This window comes from Schistocerca nitens, chromosome 6 (assembly GCF_023898315.1).
Source record: "Schistocerca nitens isolate TAMUIC-IGC-003100 chromosome 6, iqSchNite1.1, whole genome shotgun sequence".
NCBI classification, from domain to species: domain Eukaryota; kingdom Metazoa; phylum Arthropoda; class Insecta; order Orthoptera; family Acrididae; genus Schistocerca; species Schistocerca nitens.
The window spans coordinates 617,467,452-617,489,114 of NC_064619.1; the positions used below are offsets into that span (position 1 = coordinate 617,467,452).

The following is a 21,663-nucleotide window of genomic DNA, read 5'->3' on the forward strand; positions in this document are numbered from 1 at the left end:
CGAAGAATCTCTCTTATTTATGAAGAAAAGTGCACCTATAGCAAGAAATGTTGCCATTAGTAAGTGAAAAAAAATGATGAAATTTCGCATGTAAAAAAAATTATTTCGTTATGTTTTACAACTTCCACTGCTAAGAGTGTCAATTCAGAATTCTTCCTGGTCATGCTGAGAAAGTTTTATAAATTTATTTGTAAAAGTATAGACAGTGGAAATTGAAATGTCCTGTGGTGCCTCTCCTGCTCCAAGTCGGCCCATTTGACGTCCTACCCCCCTTAAACTGCGTATTGGCCTCAATATCCGGTAACCGACTGTCCCCACACCCTCTTCTACAGTTTCCCCTTCCTCCGTCCTGTCACCCCCCTCCCTCCCCCAAAATTGATGTTCTCACATCACCTTCAGCATCCGATGCTCCCCGCCACCTCCGACAAGCGTACATCACATGCCTCGCCTGTGTACCTCCCGTATTCCTAGCAGACAAACCGGCTGCCTCCCTCCCCGCCATTGGCCATCGACCCCAATTCCCCTTCCGCGAGAACGGAAACGACACAGGATTGTGTACTACCCCCACCACTTAGTACCAGCTCTAACCAAGCGACCAATGAAAAGTCAGAACAGGCAGGCCAATGGGAATGCGCTATTTTTCAACAGCGCGCATGCAAACTGAGTTAATTTCCAGACTGAAACAGCTGATTTTTGTTGATCATCTAAGGCACTGCTGTTTCTTTGAAAATTTGCGTACTTACGTGTAAAAAATGAAGGAAGCAGCAAAAACACTTTTGGGTAAAGATGTTGAAGAAGAGCTGGCTCAACATTGTCTTGCTATGGAAGGTTCTTTCTTCATTCTTACCAGTGACTTTCGAACGATAGCTATACAACTGGCAGAGAGAAATAACTCTGAACGCCCTTTCAAAGACGAAACTGCTGGGAAAATATGGGTAGTTCTTAAACTACACAAATCAGAAGTTAATCTTACAGCAATATTTCTTAAAAGACGCCATAGTCGCCGTTGACTGTATGAAATATTTATTACTACGATTGCTATTTCGGCCTTAGGGCCATTTTCAAGTAAAACTGCGAAAGTTACCTAAACACAAAAAAATACAAAAATAAAAATGAAGCACCGGGTGTATATACATAATTCAACAAACATTTCATTAAGATAGTAGCGTAATTATAAAAATTGGTGAGAAATGTACATAACTTACATTCTATCAGAATATAAGACTATCTGACATGAGAAGTTAGTCTTACAGGAATATTGCACAGCAAGGATCTTTGGTTCAGCAAAGAAAATGCACAGAAATTCTATAAGTTTCTGGAAAATATTATACCTTCTTTGCAGCTACATTATGTCATCTTGAAACGTCCCCTTTGGAAAATTATAAAAGACTGTGCTGATAAACCTCTTACCTTATTTGATTTTCAAACAGCTGAGCAAAACTGAACGTACTCAGACATTTCTCTCTTTACTTATTCCGATCATCACTAAACTGACACACAATATTTTTAGCGCAACGCAATATGACTTTCAATAATTCCTACAAAGAATGCCCCTGACTAACAATAACCTGTACCCTTCATGAATTACTTACCTCACAAAAATCTTTGTTACTCGAACTACTGCAATACAGCAAGCGCCAATACTGCCAGCTATACAGGGTGAGCCACCTAACGTTACCGCTGGATATATTTCGTAAACCACATCAAATACTGACGTACCGATTCCACAGACCGAACGTGAGGAGAGGGGCTAGTGTAATTGTTTAATATACAATATCTCCGGATGTAATTAACATTTTACAATGCAACTAACGGCACTGATTACGTATTTGTTTATATGTTCAGATGTGCTAACAAAACTAACGGGTTTCCATTTTAAAAAAACGTAGGTTTGTGTTAAAAAAACATACGTCCGTACATTTTCTTATGCTTTGTATTAACCAATTACACTAGCCCCTCTCCTCACGTTCGGTCTGTGGAATCGATTCGTCAGTATTTGATGTGGTTTACGAAATATATCCAGCGGTAATGTTAGGTGACTCACCCTGTATAAAAGATTCTAACTACTGAAGGCACTAACTACTGATAGGCATAGTTGGCAAATGAAAGATTTTGATAGAGAACTAACAATGTATTTACCTTAATAGTGTTCAAAAGTCATTATGAACACTATATATATATATATATATATATATATATATATATATATATATATATATATATATATGACATCCATCTTTACACATTTCCTTTTTCTGGCAGACACAGGTCCAGATCGTCTCAAAACTCTGGCCTCTCTCTCTCCACATTCACCACTGCTGGCCGCTCACCTCCAACTGCGCAACTCTACGCGCTGTTCACATCCAACTGCCCAACACTACAATATCAAATATTCCAACAATGCCAACCAGCCACAGATTGCACACAGCACAGTCAGTGATTTTCATACAGAGCGCTACGTGGCGTTACCAACATAAAAACCTAAATAGCCTACTTACAATCTCTAATTTCATACGTCTTCTGATTTTTCTTAGTGCTATAATTATTTGTGCTTGGAATCCGGTTTTTGGATGCTATTTTTGGAACTAGCTAATTGTAAAGTTTTAAAATATTTTTCGTAATAACTTTTAGTTCATTTGCTATTACTAACATATAAATGGTGCGTAATATTATAGAACAAATATTGCATGCTTTCAAAACTTTTTTACTCTTTTCTGTTTGTTAAATAGAAGTGAAATTGGGATCGGCTATTAGGCACTTCATCTCTTAAATGTCATTGCTCTCGTTCTCTCACAACAATTTAAGCTGTAGTCTTAGGCTGCTGCCAAACAACACCTCTGGAAATCGTGACATAGTCGAAAAAGACCGTCAAATATTTGCGTCAAGTAAGAATACAAATATCACTGCTAGTCTCGGAATCCGTTACAAAAGCAGAGATAAAAAAAACTCAATACAACGAGCAGCCTACCTGTGACCACCAACGCAGCACTATGAAGCCCTTAACCACACAAGCACACTGCATTGTCTCCAGAGGTATGAAAGTTACTGCCTATATTGGAATTTCCAGACGGCTTTTTCCGTCGCTACGTCGTTAACTGATATTTAATTATAGGAGATCCTACCAATGGTGATACTTTTGTGATAAATCTTCAATGCCCCAAAAATATCTTTAGTAAGAAAACTAATATAAATCTGCTCGCGACCGGCTGGTAAAACTAGCGCTTTCCAATTATCTTTCCAGTTCTAACTTTTCATTGGTCGCTTGGCTAGAGCTGGGACGACTTGATGGGGACAGTGCAAATCTCTGTGTTGTTTCCGTTCTCGCTTCCTCTTCCTGCCACCTGCTCCTCTCTCTCCCTCCACCGAACCCTCCCAAAACAACCCCAACCACAGTCTAGTCCACCTGCCGAAATGCAGCGCTGGCACTATGCAACGAGACAGCACCATATATGGGCATAGGCGTGTCTGTGTATGCATGTGTGTTCTCTGGGTGTTTTTTACTCTAGTTCGAAAAAGGATTGCTCTGAAAGCTAGCAGGTTTTCTTTGTGCGTGCCTATTGATGATTCAATGGTTCAAATGGCTCTGAGAACTATGGGACTTAACTTTTGAGGTCATCAGTCCCCTAGGACTTAGAACTACTTAAACCTAACTAACCTAAGGACATCACACACAGCCATGCCCGAGGCAGGATTCGAACCTGCGACCGTAGCGGTAGCGCGGTTCCAGACTGTAGTGCCTAGAACCGCTCAGACACCCCGTCCGTCTGTTGATTTGGTGCTTCTGCTTTCTGGCGAGAGGTCTCCTTTAATCCAAAAGCATTTACATTCTACCAGAACTTCCCTACAACACTTAGACCTCTTAAATTACGTTACGCTCACTCTGTTCAACTAGCATTAAATATTTTTGTTATTTATAGGTGGCAAATAAAAAGCTGTGGAATCGCCTGCTTGAAACTTTGTTGACATGTTCTCAACTCAGTTACGAGCTCTTTCTGTAGATGAGTATCGCCATCCATTAGAAATAGGCTATATTTTTTAATAATTCTCTGTTATGTTCCCACTAGCACCTTGACAGCTTCTGGACGGTCTTGAGGCAGTTGGCTGAAGCACTGCATAGTGTCAGACACAACACCAGCATGTAATCCAATGTCACGGCTGCTCACCAATATGGAACGGGTCCTCAAGACAGGTCACACAGCAGGAACAAGAATGGAAGGTTCCTTGCCAGCTAAGATAGAAACTTATTGTAGACGAACAGGCAATATATTGTCTTACATCAATATTGCCCAGAGCACATAGAAGTGTCACATTATATGATGGCTGAGAGAAAAAATATAATGTGATGTAATGTGGGTACTTGAACTGTCTTCTGCTACTTAAATTTAACCCATTACTTGCCAAAATTTTATTGTTTTATTTCTTCAGCTTTTTCACTTTAATGTGATCTTCTGAGTGATAAATGAAAGAAAAAGCAGATCTGAAAAAAACTCGGTATACTAGTGCAAAACCTGAAGACTGTCCCATTTTTGGGAACCTGATGCAATCAGCTGTCAAAACGTACAGTGTTATTGTCAATGCAGAAAACTATAAGAAACATTGTGAACAAAACGTAAACTAATTGCAGTATTACTGAATTTTTATTCAGTATGAGAAGAAACAAAACATTGCCATGTACATAACATTGCGTCCGCCGCATAATTTTGCTGTTTTGTCTTGCAGTACAGGTATGCACGTCTCTTTTGTGTTTTACTTGGCACAATAAAAACGTCTCCAGGGCGTAGTGACACATCTGTGCCCATCCATCCTCCCATTAGATTGCTACCGTGTGGTCCTCTGCATTTCGGTGTTGATACTGTTTTGTTTGAAAGATACATCACTATTCTGCTTAGAACATCCAAAAGTGAGAGCTTCTCATTGAGGTTAGCAATTTGGTGTTATCCTCACCCTACAAAGTGCAGTCTGCTTGTCCAGTAGATCAATGCCAACCATATGGGCAGTGTATTCTTCAGTGAGATGCGGCGTTGTCTTGCTGTGGGTTGTTTCCTGCTGATAGCTTGGCAGACATCTTTATAACTGGTTAGAAGAAAATTAACGATTTCTGTTGGTAACCATAGATTCTGCTTTGTCTATAACAGTATTCACTAATTCCTCAGAAAAATTTGTTTCAAGCATCTTATTTGCTAGGCATTCTGCAAGATAGTTGCTCTTACCTGGTTCATTAGTGGTTACGTACATTGGTCCACATTTATACTACTTGAGTTTTGTTTTTTTGTTTTGACAGTGCTACACGTTCCACTCTGTTGCATACGACTTGGTGCACAGTGGTAAGAAGAGGTGGGCTATTGAGTGGTGCATCATACGAAAACTGGACTGAAGCAGAAATGATTAGCGAACAAGAAACACAGTAAACAGAAGAGGAGCGAAGACTCGTAACACCGAAATTGCAAGATGCATAGCACCTGCTACCGATATATATATATATATATTTTTTTCTGAATTGTATGTAAATATTTGTAATTTAAATGCTTTCTTTTAATAAGTAAGCACATGGCTACACTGTATGTGTAAATTTAGGTAGAAATCTGTCGACGTTTCTTTGTATTTATCTGTGTCTTACTGTGAAACTTTTAAGCTTTGGGAAAAAGCCAAAGGAATTGTTATTTGCATCGACTAGCAACGATAATAGCAGTGCTTGTGCGTTGTAAAATCTTTGGGTAGGGAGTTATTGCGCGGGGCGCGCAGAGAGAGAGAGAGAGAGAGAGAGAGTCGAGTTTCAGCGCTTGTAGTGTGCGGAAGTGTGGTGTTAACGCTCTTGCAGAAGAGAGTACCGTTTTCGGCGGCATCATGTACGCGCCGGCCAGATGTCTAGTAGCTAGAGTACGCACAGTGGACGGGCGGAAGAGGCTGTATTAATTACGATTGCCCGTTCCTGTAATTAGCCGTGGCTCCACAAGATGCTACCGTCTTCAACAACAGCAGCAGTTCCAGCAACACACTTTCGTCGTCGGCTCCGAGTTTCGTCGTATGCACAGCATTGAAGTAAGACTGTTCATTTGTAGAAAGTATTAACGGCTAACCCAGCAGCACAACTGAATGTGATCTGATTGATAAAACTTATTTAAATAATAATCAGTTAAACTCAGGGCGATTGTGTCCTCATTGCCCCCAGACATTGTTACCCCAAGCAGGATCCTTGTTCCTTTTTTTTTTTTTTCCTTATATGCTGAGTGTCATAAGAAACAAATTGAATAGTTACAGCCAGTTTATTAATGAATAATTTCACTTTTAAGAATTTTATCCTCAGTCTACTTTCAATTAACTGTTCTAAACAGAGGTTTCAGTATATGACCAAAGTAAAGCAATTTCATTTTTCGAGTTTGAGAATCAATCACTGGAAAAAATCCAAATCTAAAGGAATGCACAAATTAAGAGTGTGGAAGTTTTATTTATTTTACATATAGCTTGGAGCACATGGCTATTTGGTTTGGTACGTATTCTAGTGTTTAATTCTGTTCATATCAGCAAAAAAGGCTCATTTGTTCAGACAATAACATGAAATCCAATTTGCAAAATAAATAACGGCAAAGTAAAAAGTGTTTTTTTTCCCTAAATTTCTTTGATGACGTTATGTTGAGGTCACTAAAAGTCATTGTTCACGTAACGAAATTCAATACTAACATCCAGTTTAATTACATATTTTCAAATCATTACTCGATTGCCTTTTTCAAAATTTAATGCCAAACATAACGTAAGAGTGACTTCTCAGTTTTCTTTATCATTACATACTCACTTAAAATTAGTCTCAAAACAAGTAACAACCTTCATTTGCCATGTCAGTGTTTAATAATACATGTTTTTATTTCCCATCATCTTGTGCAGGATTTTGGATGTAAATTGCCCTTGTGGGCTGGCGACCGTTAATTATTTCCTTTTCGTTCATTAGCGTAACTTTTGGATACATGATCAGTGGTACCCCTTTTCTTTCCAGTGTTGTCCGTGAGTGAATGCACAAAATAACTTTCATTTTCCAAATTATAGCCCTGTTCTGTTTAATTACTTTTTATTTTTAGTATACTTCCCATCAGAAGGGTCGGTTGTACACTTTCGTCCTACTTATCGGTATAACTTCTTCGGGAAAGATAGCCTTATCCAATTAGAAAAAAAATCCATTAGAGGCATACACGTGATCCACGACCATATTTTATATCGCAAGCACGATAGGCCGATCAGTAAGAGGGACGTTACAGACTCATTACAAATAATGAAGCAAGAAAAAAGAGTCCATCTCTCAATGTGAACTAGGGAGGGGCTGTCAGAACAAAAGCACAAGTGATGGCGTCAGAGCCACGACTGTGCGGCGACTGCATAGCTTCAGGTAGTGAAGTGGCGCTAGCACAAGTGGGGTGAGTGGCTGTCTCTGGCGACAGACGGCGCTCAAGTCCACAGCCGCTGGGGACATAGCCCAGTGGGCATGTACCAATGGGTCCACCAGATCCCACACAGCCGCTATGGGCGTCTGATGGAAACTTGCAATTCCATTACCAACTTTGATGCCCCTGGGGTGGGATCGATAAGTGATACAACAAGTTCTATGTCTTAATGCTTTTCTTTGCTTTGCTTCTAAACATAAATAACATGAACTTCATCCTTGCTCAGTTATAAAGCACCTGCTACATTTTGAACAACATAGTCATTGTTCAGTGCATTTTCTTGAATGACTTCTTCATCTGTTATTTCGTCTGCATTGGGTGGAATAATCAGCAATTCTAAGTCGTCAGCGCCACCTTCACTCACTTCATAGGTCTCCTGTCCTCATATAACTTTTTAAATTGTAAGTCTGTGTAGTATTTCTCTGCCCTACTTCAATCGTAAAATGTGGAAGGGAACATTTCACTCTAAAAATAAAATCTCATGAAATGTAAAGAAAGCAGAGCTCAACAATGAAAATAGTAAATTTTGTATGCAAGACGTGAATACAGTAGCATGTCACAACAGCAAAGGAATGACACTCTAACACACCATTGTCTCATTATTAGTATATATGAAATAAATTCCTTATTCTTCCTTCAGGAAATCTAAATTATCATGAATGTTACATGGACACCCGTATGTTCATAACAAACATACCCAGGCAAGTAATCCAATGTCTTACAGAAACCACCAGCAGACATACAATCCAACCATAGAAAACAGAGCAATTAATTCCTTTCCTCAAATAAGCTAATTAGAGAAAAAATATTTATTTTCAATTTGCAGGCATCATAGGTGTCATTTCAGCATTTAGGTACAACAATCAACGCTAAAAGTTGAATTTCTTATGAAAGGGACATAGGTAAACCAAAGGGCTAAGAGAGACTGTCACAAATATAGCGCCTGAGACTGCAGTCATGTGTGAGTTTCATTTACATGAGTCTGTATGTGTGTGTTTTTAGTCTAATTTTGGTGAATGCCTTACTGGCTGAAAGCTATATTTGTGACAGCTTTTTTGTTGTCCCTCTCCGCTCTATGGTGAGTAGCAACTTCCCTTTTCACAATATTGTTACATTCCATCCTGGATTTTCCATTGCTGGATTGAGAGTGACATTTAATGAAGATTTTGAACTTTTTTTGTCTTTGGTTACCTACCATATCATTATTTTATTTCATCAAATGTAACGATAATTCCTTGGTGAAGCAATATTTGTGAGACAGCACCCGGTAAAATATAAAATCAAGATGAAATATTAATTCGCATAGTATCAAAAAAATAAGATTAATGCTCTGAAGGTTATTTGTAAATTTAATTCAGTCTCAGATTAAAGCAACAGTTAAAAACTTATTTATTTCATAAAAATAATATTTTCTATAACATAAATTAAAACACAGAAAACAACAACAAAATAAATAAATATACATTTCCAAGCTAGTCAGTGTCAGTCCACTGACTGGATGCTTAAGATGGTGAAAATGAATGTACCTAATTTTGTCACTGCATGTGCATTTCTATCTTGACATACTTTTCGTGTTCATTTCAGGTTGCACTTATGCAAACCATGAGGTCACAGTGTGAGTCTATAATAGAGCTTAAAGGGTTAAATGCATTATCTGGATTTGTAAAGGTAGTATCTAAAACTGAAATAGATGGCTTAGCGCACTGTTCAACCCAGGTGCAGTCTGTATTTCAAAAAAATGGCTCTGAGCACTATGGGACTCAACTGCTGAGGTCATTAGTCCCCTAGAACTTAGAACTAGTTAAACCTAACTAACCTAAGGACATCACGAACATCCATGCCCGAGGCAGGATTCGAACCTGCAACCGTAGCGGTCTTGCGGTTCCAGACTGCAGCGCCTTTAACCGCACGGCCACTTCGGCCGGCTCTGTATTTCAGACTCTGTCTTTACACACCAGTATTTTACTTCCAATGACATTTTTGGTATCTGAGGCTTCACATTTTATAAGTCACCAAAGAATATTTCATGTATGCACAGTTCCCTTGTAAAGTTCAAAATAAGTAAGAGATGTGTTTACAAGATCACACTACATGAGATGTACAGCTGGGCTGCAGACGAGTCCTTGTTCCATCACAGTTCTTTGTTCACGATAATGCTGATAACTGTTTCTTCCTGTGAATCTGTTAGATTGTGTAATTGTACAGGATTCATCTCGCTTCTTAACAAATACATACAGCTTCATTACAAAACCTAAAGAAATTACTAGTTAACACTGATAACTAAAATTGCTGTACATATCACATTTTAGATTTACTTTACGAATTTTAATATCCACAGAAGTAAAAAGGTTTTCCAGTGATATTTGAATGTGCGATAGAAACAGAACTTTTTCCACCAGAACGGTTGTTACTTCTAAGAGGCATATCATCCCTCTCTCTCTCTCTCTCTCTCTCTCTCTCTCTCTCTAGTTTGTGTATATGATCCACCTCTAGGTCACAGATGTGGCATTGCTGTCTATTGACACCCTCTTCCTAACTTTCCCGTCCTCTTGTTGCTCTTCCTGATTTTCAGCTATAGGCACAATCATTATTGACGGCCTAGCACTTTTACTCCAAGTTTCTGGACGTGGTGCCTCTTCATTTTCAGCTATTGACATAATCATTACTGAAGGCCGTGCACTCTTACTCCAGGTTTCTGGAGGTGGTGTGTCCATCTTCTTCAGAAGGTGTGGGCCAGAGACGATGATGCTGATGGCACACAGTGGTGCCGCAATTACGATGGACAGCACGCACAAGAGCTCAGTTAACTTCCCGTAGCGAACTTCCTCCTCTGAGCCTCCGGGACCCTTTGCCTTGAGAAGTGCTTGTGAACACAGTGCGGCCTGTGGGAGGAAATAAAAAGCATATTCAACTTTAATCTTTTTAAAACAAGCAGAAAAAATAATGCCGTGATCTACACTGAACAAAATGAGTGGTTTTATCAATTAACAAAAATGAGGATTGACAATACCTTAACTGCAGCGAAATGATAGATACTTCACAGGCACATTCACAGGCAACAAACTGATAAAAACTTTCAAGTCTCCATTCGTTCACTATAAATATGGAATTGTGATCAAGTAAGGCAGAACTCCGTTGCAATTTCTGAAATCGAAGGTGAAGTGGCAACCAAGGGACTGTTCAAGTTAATGTGTAGACTCTGCGGTCTGGAGGCGTACAGGGGTTGGACAAAAATACAGAAGCACAAAAAACACAAAATATTAGTCGTCATCAAAATGCAGCCTTTTGACTGTGAGAGTCCCACAAGATCCGATGAGTACGACACTTAATACCTCGTAATATGTTGTTAAATATGTACTGAAATGTCAATGTTACCATCGTTCTAATAATCTATCACACATACAAGCTCAGGTGAACTGACAACATGTGGAGCTAAGTCCGTTGGAGCGAAAATATATTTACTAAAGATACTGCCTGTGCACGCAGCAAAGATAGTGCACACCAAGGATCATTGTAGGCAAAACCACCTCTTCCTTCCGCCTCCTCGATTTCTATATCACCAGATATCGCTGTCCTATCGCCCTCACCCCCACCCTTAAGTACCTTGGCGTCACCCTCGACCGTCGCCTTTCCTGGACCCCCCACCTCCAGACAATCCAAGCCAAGGCAGGCTCCCGACTCTGTCTCCTCAAGCTCCTTTCCGGCCGTACATGGGGCCAGGACCCCTCCACCATCCTCCATACCTATAAATCCCTCATTCTCCCTATCCTTTGCTACGCCCACCCTGCCTGGATCTCCGCTCCCCCTACTTTTTACAGATCCTTTCAGATCCTTTCAGATCCTAGAACGCCATGCTCTTCACCTCGCTTATCGCATCCGTCTCCCCTCCCCCACACAGATCCTGTATGACCTTATTCCGTTCCCCTGCCTCCTCCTTTTCCTCGAACGGATACGGATCCTCTAACCTCCCATAATCTCGATCCTCCTCACCCGCTGGTCTCTCCCATTCTCTCCCGCCCCCGTCTGCTGCCGCGCCTATATTTCCACGTCCCACCTGCTCTCCATCTCTCCACTCACCATACCCTCTCCCAAGGTGGCTTCCGCCAGCTCCCCCTTCCTGATGATGCCCTCCTCCCCTCCATCTACCCCTCCTACCAACTTTGATCCTCCCTCCCTCTTCCTGTGTTTGTTCCTATGGGCACCCTCTCTCCCTTCTCTGCCCCTTCCCTCCCTCCTCCCTTTCTCCCCACTCCTCCCCCGGGCTCTCCCTGCCCCATACCTCCATTCCTCCTACCATCCTCTGACATTGGCATCTTTGTTCTCCGCTCTCCCCCCCCCCACCCCCCCCCCCCACCCCCTTCTTCCCCTCTCGTCAGGTCCCCGGACTCACGCACGTTGACATTTGCGCGCCAGAGATCATCGCCATCAGTTTCTCGTGTGTGTGCCATCGTGTTTGTGGTTCAGTGCTCTTCGCCGTCACGCTCCTTCATTCACCTGTATCGTCTACGACGTCAGTGTTTGTGCACTGTGCCGACAGTTTTTTTAGTGTGTTTTTCGTCGAGTGTGAACTGCTTCACGTTTTTTGTTTCTGTGTCTACTGTTTTTTGCCCGCCACTTTGTTCAGTATCTTATGTGTCTTCGTTGTATTTTCATTGTCAAACCTGTGGCTGAAGAGCAGCGTAGTATGCTGCTGCTAGCCCACCTTATGTAAAGGTGTTTAAATGACAATAAAGGAAAAAAATTATGTTATGTTATAAATAAATATTCCCATCCTATCCTACTGCGCTTACAATCATAGCACTATTTAGAAAGCTGTATGATGTCGACAGGTGAAAAGACTTTAAGATAAAAACTTATAAGTTGTATCCTTGGTGTGCACTATCTTGCTACATGCACAGGTAGTACCTTTAGTAAATGTATTTTCGCTCCATCGGACTTAGCCCCACATGTTGTCAGTGCACCTGAGCTTGTATGTGTGATAGATTATTAGAACGATGGTAACATTGACATTTCAGTACATATTTAACAACATATTAGTATGTAATAAGTGTCGTACTCATCGGATCTTGTGGGACTCTCACAGTCAAAAGGCTGCATTCTGACGACGACGTGTACTCATGTCAGTTAGTCTTATATTCTGACATAATGTAAGTAATGTACATTTCTCACCAACTTTTATAAGTGCGCTACTATCTTAATGAAATGTTTGCTTAATTGTGTATATACACCCTGTGCTTCACTTTCATATTTTTTGTGTTTAGGTAACTTTTGCACTGTTACTTGAAAATGGCCATATGGCCGAAATTGCAATCGTAATAATAAATATTTTATACAGTCAACGACTACTATGATGTCTTTTAAGAAATATTGTATGACTGTGAATCCCAACCATGAGAAGTTAATCACAAAGTATTAGCACGTTTAATACAGTGTAGGCATTCAAAACAGATTTTTGTCATCCGAGAATGGATAAATACCTGTCCTGTGCGGTTTTCAAGGGTATCTTATACCATTCTTCCTGCAAAAGAGTGACTAGTTCACGTAACGATGCTGGAGGTAGAAAGTGATCACGCGCCGTTCGCTCCGAGGTAGACCCCAAAGGTTCAATAACAGTGAGATCTGGCGAGTGTGGTGGCCGGGAGAGATGCAAAAATTCATTCTCGTGGTCATGAAACCAGTCCTCGATGATGAGTTGGGTGAACTGTGGTGTTGTCGTCTTGGAAGAGAACATCAACACTGTGGAACAAACACTGTACCATGGGATGAATCTGATCAGCCAAAATGGTCACATAATCTACGGCAGTAGAGCGACCTTGAAGAGTAAACAAGGGATTCATGGAATATCATGATTGCCCAAATCATCACCGAACGCTCGCCATGTTTCACTCTTAAGATGTAAGCTCAGCCAGATGTTGGAAACAACGTGAAACAAGGCTCATCCGACCAAATGTCATTCTTCCATTGCTCCATACTCCACATTTTATTACTTCAGCACTACTTTTTCCTGTTACTGGCATCACTGATTAGTAGTTTTGGAATTCCAGCTCGCCCTCCAGTTCCCAACCTATGGAGCTCCCTTCACGTTGTTTTGGTGCTGACAGTGTTCAGGAGAGTGACATTCAGTTCTACACTGACATTTGCAGCTGTCGTCCTATTATTTTTTTTTTGTCGGAATCCTCTTCAGTGACCTCCTCCACGATCACCCAACTCACAATTTAGTCCGCGTTGTGACTTAGGCTGTGTCCCACGTGAGCGACCTCTGGATACGCGACACTCCAGCCACAAGCAGCAGCATCGGGCGAAAAACACGGGTGTCCTGCGTGCGAGCGACCATGACGCGCTACAAGATGGCTGCTTAGAGCCAACCAGCTGTTTCTATAAAACGCCGTCCTTAACCTGTAGAATACTGTCGCTGTAGAGTAAGTTACAGAATTAGGTTTACTTAAGAAAACAAACCGAAAACGAATGCTGTGCATGAAATTTACATAGAGAGGAATCTCCATGGAGAATTTCATAAGTATCATGAACTACGAAGATCACCAGACAAATTCTTCGAATACACGTGAATGAGCAGAGGAGCATTCGACTATACGTTTTGTGTAATGATTTGTCTAAAAGTATGAAAAAAAATATTAGGGAAATGTTTGGTGCACCTCATTTTCTATTCATGATTTCGAGCATCATTCAAAGGCGCGTAGAACGTTTCTCTGATCTACTTATTTCTTTTACACAAATCATTTCATAAAATATTTGACTGAGTTCTTCCATTTTTGAATTTCAAGTTTTATTCAGAAAGCATGATCTTACTGACTCCTTGATTGCCTTTCTAACGTACTTGATTCGAAGGAAGCCTTTTTGACATTTAAATACTGCAGCAATTTATATTTTTATGTGCAAAATAACAGAAGAAATTTTTGACACTTCATTTACAGCAGTTTTTCGTGAAATATTTCAATTTTTCCTCAGCTTATTAATTAAGTATTCGTTCATTACCCTGATTACTTTCAAGCAGTTAAATATTTTCATGCCAAAGTAGACCTCATGCTGGTCACTTTGATACCCCGTTTATCGGTTTCTCTCCCTTTGTTTGGCTACGAAAATTTGGACAAAACCTCATAGTGTAAATTATAGGGAGCCTTGTTTTCGCTCTGCTCACGCGTTTACAAAAACGTATCGAGTGTTAATCATATGATAAAATAGTCCTTTCTGCGTGCTGTCATTTCCAAAATTCGTCGTTTGGTTACCTTGAACCTTTTATGCAATACGACGATTTTTATGACCACTTGATTCCTGAAGGAAAGGTTCGGGAGCGCCGCGAGCAACCCGTCTGTGGATGTAACAACCAATATCTCAAGAATGAAAAGAGATAGCATTCCGGTCTCAACTTTAAATACAGTTTAGATATATTGGTTACATTTCATATGCAATAATGTATGGCCGTATATGAACTATACGGAAACTCTACACAATGCGATTTTACCTCTGAAAATTCTAAAAAATTCCGTGTGCCCATGTACTTAATTTCGTGCAGCGCAGTAACTATGACGAATAACGAAAATAAATTGTGACCTTTATCATTTAAGGATATCAAGCTATCGGTTGCGGAAGAATCAAATTTTTTCACCGAATACTTTTCTAATAATCGGATGTCAAGTAATTCACAGCTGCTGTCGCGTCCCCTCCATTGCTTTGCCAAGAAGGCACGTGGCTGTCGCTCTGTGTCGCGCATGCTGCAGCGACAAGATTCAAACACGTTTGAATTCAAACGTCGCCAGTTGCAGCGGGAGACAGATGTCGCTCACGTAGGACACTTCCGTAACTACACCTGCAGTTGTGTTTTGTCGCCTGAAGCTGTCGCTCGCTTCTGTCGCTCATGTAGGACACGGCCTTAGTGGTTGATGTCTATCCGCCTTCCCTGCATGCGATATAAATCTTTGATACTGTGCCTCTTGAAACATCAATCCCTTCGGCTACTGTCGTTATGGAAGCACCCGACATAAGAGTACCAACAATTTCCCCACGTTCGAATTCACTTAGCGCACTCACAGATTCACAAAACAATATTCCGACAACGACTGACTCTTGCAATGTATTGAGGATAACGTACAGGTGTTCATTCGCGGTCAAAATACCGCCTGCAGGCTTCGCTAGCATCTGCATTTATTGCAGTCATTCGTTCTCGCGCTGTTTCCATATTTTTGTGCAACTCCTGTACCATCAGACATTCGCAAAAGTATCATCCCCACAATCCCGAAGATAGCAAAGGGCATGTGAGTGTGAGAATTGTTGCACAATGAGCTTCATTGCTCATGCATCTGACCTGCTCAAAAGATTAATATATAGAAAAATGTAAAAGAAAATTGAGGATCTGTTAGATGACGATCAGTTTAGTTTTGGGGAAGGTAAGGGCACCAGAGAGGCAGGTTCGACGTCGCGGTTAAGAATGGAAACAAGACTTGTGCAAAAATCAAGACTTCTTCGTAGGATTTGCTGACCTGTGAAAAGCATTAGATAATGTAAGATTGTGCAAGATTTTTGAAATGCTGAGAGAAACAGGAATAACCTACTGGGAAAGACGGATAATATTTAATGTCTACAAGAACCAAGTGGGAACAGTAAGAAAGAAAGACCAAGACCGAAGTTCTCGGATTCAGGAGGGCCTAAGACAGGGATGGAATTTTTCATCCGTAATGTTCAGGCTGTACACCGAAAAAGTAACGGCAGAAATAAAAGAAGATTCAAGAGTGAGGTGAAGATTCAGGGCCAGAAGATATCAATGATAAGATTTACAGATGATATTGCTGTCCTCAGTGAGCGTGAAGAAGACTCACAGGGTGTGCTGAATCGACGGAACAGTCTACTGAGAATAGAAGTTCTACTGGAGGGTTTTGTGGATTTAAACACTCTACCTCTAACATAGTTAACATACTGTGTTTTATGTAACTTTTGCTGCCAGTTCTCACACAAAATTAGTTTTGGTAATATACATACCTGACCAGCAGCCTTCGCCATCCAGGATAAAGACACAAAAATTTTTTCCTTGAGGTTTAATCTACTGCCAATTCCCAACAGCATTGTTGCCAGTATTCGTACCTAACAAGCAGAAATAAATACTTTTAAAACAGGATGTCATTTGTTTCTGGTCGGCTTTCACGAACTCATTCCGAAACAAAATTAAATTTATTAATGCAGTCATATTTCATAACACTTTACATAAGAAGCTTAGACTCATTCAATTCGAATTTTTATAATGAACCTGTTGCATCATCGTACTGCTACAGACACTCCAGAACACTTGAATTACTAGTTCGTACCTCCATCTAAGAACTTACACTTTCCAAAACATGAAGTATTTTCACACATAGCTTAAAAACGTAAAGAAAAAATTTCATAGATGCTGACATCAATCAAATATTAATTTTGTTACGGTTTCCATGGACATACAGAAAAATGGGCACAGTGGCTGTTAAGCTAGAAAATTTTAGCCACACACTGGATCAAATAGAATGAACGTACGAGGGTGAGTCAAATGAAAACCATAAATTTGTAATAACAAATCGAAATTTCGCTCCGTTATCCTGTAAGTTGGTAAGCGTGCTACAAACAGCGTGCAGAATGTCCTGTAGGTGGCAGCATAGTGCAGATGCACACATACCGTCACAGTATCAGTATAAAGATGGCCGCCCCACTTGCTACCTCCACCAGGGAAGAACAGCGTTCTGTTATTCGATTTTTGCGTATTGAAGGTGTGAAACCTATTGAAATTCATCGACGAATGAAGGTTCAGTACGGTGATGCATGTTTGTCACAGCAGCAAATCTACGAATGGAGTAGGAATTTCGCAAATGTTGTAACTTCAGTGGACGATGCTCCTCGTCCAGGTCACACACAACGAGTTGTGACTCCACAGAACATTGCGACAGTTGAAGCCATAGTGAAGGAAAACCGCCGAGTGACACTGAATGACATTGCAGCATGTTTACAGATTAGTCATGGGTCAGCACACCACATTGTGCACGATGTGCCCCAGTTGACGTGTTGATGCTTGTGAAAAACTTCTTCGGCGCTTTGAACGAAGTGATGGCTTCCTTGCAAAAATCTTTACTGGAGACGAAAACTGGGTTCACTTCCACCAACCGGAAACGAAGAGAGCGAGCAAGGAATGGCGCCATTCCTCCTCACCAAAACCAAAGAAGTTTCAAACAGAACCATCAGTAAGGAAGGTTATGCTGACTCTCTTTTTCGATGAAAAAGGCGTCATCTTGGAGCATTATATGCCTAGAGGGGCCACTGTCACCAGTGCATCATACACAGATCTCCTAAAAAATCATCTACGGCCTCCAATTAAATCAAAGAGACGTGGATTGCTGTCACAGGTGTCCTTTTGCAACAGGACAATGCAAGGCCCCACACTGCCTGTACAATAGTTGCAACAATCACAGACCTGCATTTTGAGTGTCTTCCTCATCTACCATACTCACCAAATCTTGCCCCAAATGATTTCCATATGTCTGGACCACTCAAAGACGCAATGGGAGGAAAGAAGTTCCGTTCTGATAAAGAGGTACGCAACACGGTGCATGAGTGCTTGTGCGGACTACCAAAAGAATTTTTTTCTAAAGGAATTTATGCACTTTGTAAGCGCTGGAGGACTTGCATTGAGCGTGGGGGAGATTATGTTGAAAAGCGATACAGCTTTGTACCACTTCTGCACAATAAATAATATTTAAAACAATATTGAAGGTTTTCATTTAACTCACCCTCGTACAAGAAGAAAATATGTATTACCAATAGATTCCTTACCGAGACTTCTTTGTTGCATGTGTGTCTCTATTTCTAAGTTAGTGCTTGTATTTTTTCCTAGTAGTTACTGTGACTTTCACCTAAATGCAGATGCTACAAGAATATGAATAAATATTATCTTTAGGACATTCAGTGAATTTTCACAAGACATGTACTGGGTGATTACAATGAAAGTGTAGCTACTCATGGAGGTCCATTGTCGGCTGTCATTCTCATACAGCAGCTTTTTTTTTTGTTTACTGGATTTCAATTCCCCCCCCCCCCCCCCCACCCCACCCCAAAGAGGGTAGCAGCGTAATATGCTGCTCCACAGCCTACAGAAAAGTTAAAAAGGATAATGAGAATAGAAACAAACAAGAAAAACAGGTGATAAAACGCTGACATTGTAAAAAAAACTGTAAAATGGTGGTAAGTTGTGGGATTTAAACTATAACAACACTGCGGTGACGATGCGGATGAAGAAGTAAATAGGCACAATTAAAAAACACGGCGACAGTCTGGTTTCCGTTCGCACAAGATAAAAAACACAATTAGTGACAGTATGGCGGCTGTTCACAACACTGACAGGGTATGCCCAACACTGAACACACACTTATAACAGCACTATACAGGTGACAAATGGTTCAAATGGCTCTGAGCACTATGGGACTCAACTGCTGTGGTCATAAGTCCCCTAGAACTTAGAACTACTTAAACCTAACTAACCTAAGGACAGCACACAACACCCAGCCATCACGAGGCAGAGAAAATCCCTGACCCCGCCGGGAATCGAACCCGGGAACCCGGGCGTGGGAAGCGAGAACGCTACCGCACGACCACGAGATGCGGGCTATACAGGTGACACAGCGGCAGATGGGGGGGGGGGAGTCAGGGGGAGGACCCGGACTTATGATGGGGGAGGAGAGGAAAAGAAAAGGGGGAGCCGATGGTGGAAGGGGACATAGAAAAGGGGGGGCTGGGCAGACACGAGAAGGAGTGGGAAAGGCAGTGGAGGGGAGAGCAGAAAGGACTCAGGAGAGAGAAGGGAGACAGAGAGAGGGTACACGGGGAAAAATCAGGATGGAAGGGGGGGGGGGAAGAGGGAGTCCAGGGGAAGCACAGAGGAAAGGAGGGGGAGGTGAGCATCAGATGTGATAGGAGGGATGAATGGAGGGACAGAGGGCATCATTCAGGAGAGGGAGTTGACGGAAGCCACCTTGGGAAAGCAGATGAAGGGTGTAGAGATGAAGGGTATGGGGGACACAACAGTGAAGGCGTGGCAGAGGGCGGGGGTTGGAGAGGAGCAACCAGGGGATGAGGGGGATCAAGGTGGTGGGAAGTGTAGAGTATATGGATATGTTCGAGGAACAGGAACAGGTGGGGGAAAGGAATCTGGTCGTAGAGGATCCATGTGGGGGAGGGGAGGCCTATACGGAAGGCGAGGCGGAGTGCATGGTGCTTGAGAATCTGGAGGGACTTATAGAATTTCGGGGGGGGGGGGGGGGGGGGGGGGGAAGGAGATATCCAGGTGGGACTGGCATAACAGAGGAATACAGCAGCGAAACGTGGTACATATTGTGATGCAGAACCGATTTATGCTGGAAAAGATTATTTCCAGTTTTGGCCATCAGGTGCAAACCTGGCGCTGCGAATGCAAGAAAGCCATATAGAAATATTTCGATACGTAATGGATTACAAATGGAACATGGGCAAAAAAGTTCGAACAAGTGAGAAACGCATAATGATGACTTTTTAACCGCCACTTACATAATTTGTTCAGTAAGAGCGCTGGAGACGTCGACGAGATGCCCTACAGCACCAGATTCGTACCTGGTGCCCAAAGGTGGAACTAATTTGTTTTCAGCATAGATTGGTTTCGCATTAACGCATAAGCGTGTCTGCCATATGATAATTACAGCCGACACTGGACCCTTATGAGCAGCTGCACTTTAATTACAACCACGGGGCCCAGTACTTATCACGATATGACATAGCCCATAGCTGTCCTCGATTCAGTTAATGGAATTACTGGAACACAGTAATTAGATTACAGTAAAGAGACCACAACTTCAAGTGGAAAAAATACACACTAGACTTAATGAAGCTTCCGAGTTAAATTACATTTACACTGCACAGTACTGCAGATCACAGACGCTAGCAAGAGGGTATGGGACGGAGGAGGAAGGGTAAGTGGACGAGGGACACTCGCCGCATTCTGGAACATGGGGGTACCAATAACTCCTCCTCATCAGATTCTTTAAGAAGTCGAAGTCCCCTGCACAGAATAAATTCAGACACTATATGAGTGCGGTCTTGATAATTTCCACCTCATTTTAAGGAAAGTTAGTTTTTCAAATATCTGAATGTTTATGACGTCATGTATCCTGACATATGTGGCGTACAATTATATAACTTACAGGTACATTTAGTAGTACACTACTGGCCATTAAAATTGCTAAACCACAAAGATGACGTGCTGCCGACGCGAAATTTAACCGACAGGAAGGAGATGCTGTGATATGCAAATGATTATTTTTCAGAGCATTCACACAAGGTTGGCGCCGGTGGTGACACTTACGACGTGCTGACATGAGGAAAGTTTCCAACCGATTTCTCATATACAAACAGCAGTTGACGGGCGTTGCCTGGTGAAACGTTGTTGTGATGCCTCGTGTCAGGAGGAAAAATGCGTACCGTCACGTTTCCGACTTTGATAAAGGTGGGATTGTAGCCTATCGCGATTGCGGTTTATCGTATCGCGACATTGCTGCTCGCGTTGGTCGAGATCCAATGACTGTTAGCAGAATGTGGAATCGGTGGGTTCAGGAGGGTAATACGGAACGCCGTGCTGGATCCCAACGGCCTCGTATCACTAGCAGTCGAGATGACAGGCATCTTATCCGCATGGCTGTAGCGGATCGTGCAGCCACGTCTCGATCCCTGAGTCAACAGATGGGGACGTTTGCAAGACAACAACCATCTGCATGAACAGTTCGACGACGTTTGCAGCAGCATGGACTATCAGCTCGGAGACCAAGGCTGCGGCTAACCTTGACGCTGCATCACAGACAGGAGCGCCTGCAATGGTGTACTCAACGACGAACCTGTGTGCACGAACGGCAAAACGTCATTTTTTCGGGTGAATCCAGGTTCTGTTTACAGCAACAAGATGGTCGCATCCGTATCTGGCGACATCGTGGAGAAAGCACATTGGAAGCGTATATTCGTCATCGCCATACTGGCGTATCACCCGGCGTGATGGTATGGGGTGCCATTGGTTACACGTCTCGGTCACCTCTTGTTCGCATTGACGGCACTTTGAACAGTGGACGTTACATTTCAGATGTGTTTCGACCCGTGGCTCTACCCTTCATTCGATCCCTGTGAAACCCTACATTTCAGCAGGATAATCCACGACCGTATGTTGCAGGTCCTGTATGGGTCTTTCTGG

General features: G+C 41.9%; 1 protein-coding gene across 1 annotated transcript in view; it reads right to left on the minus strand.

Moving 5' to 3' along the window:
• Nucleotides 1–9,919: 9,919 nt before the first annotated feature.
• LOC126263524 (sodium/hydrogen exchanger 9B2-like) overlaps nucleotides 9,920–21,663 on the minus strand; it is a 147,477-nt gene continuing 135,733 nt past the window's right edge. The window contains exons 10-11 of the mRNA XM_049960618.1: nucleotides 16,422–16,523; nucleotides 9,920–10,312 (exon numbers count right to left, since the gene is read on the minus strand). Coding sequence (XP_049816575.1) covers nucleotides 9,920–10,312; nucleotides 16,422–16,523 — 495 coding nt within the window. The remainder of the gene's footprint in view (nucleotides 10,313–16,421; nucleotides 16,524–21,663) is intronic.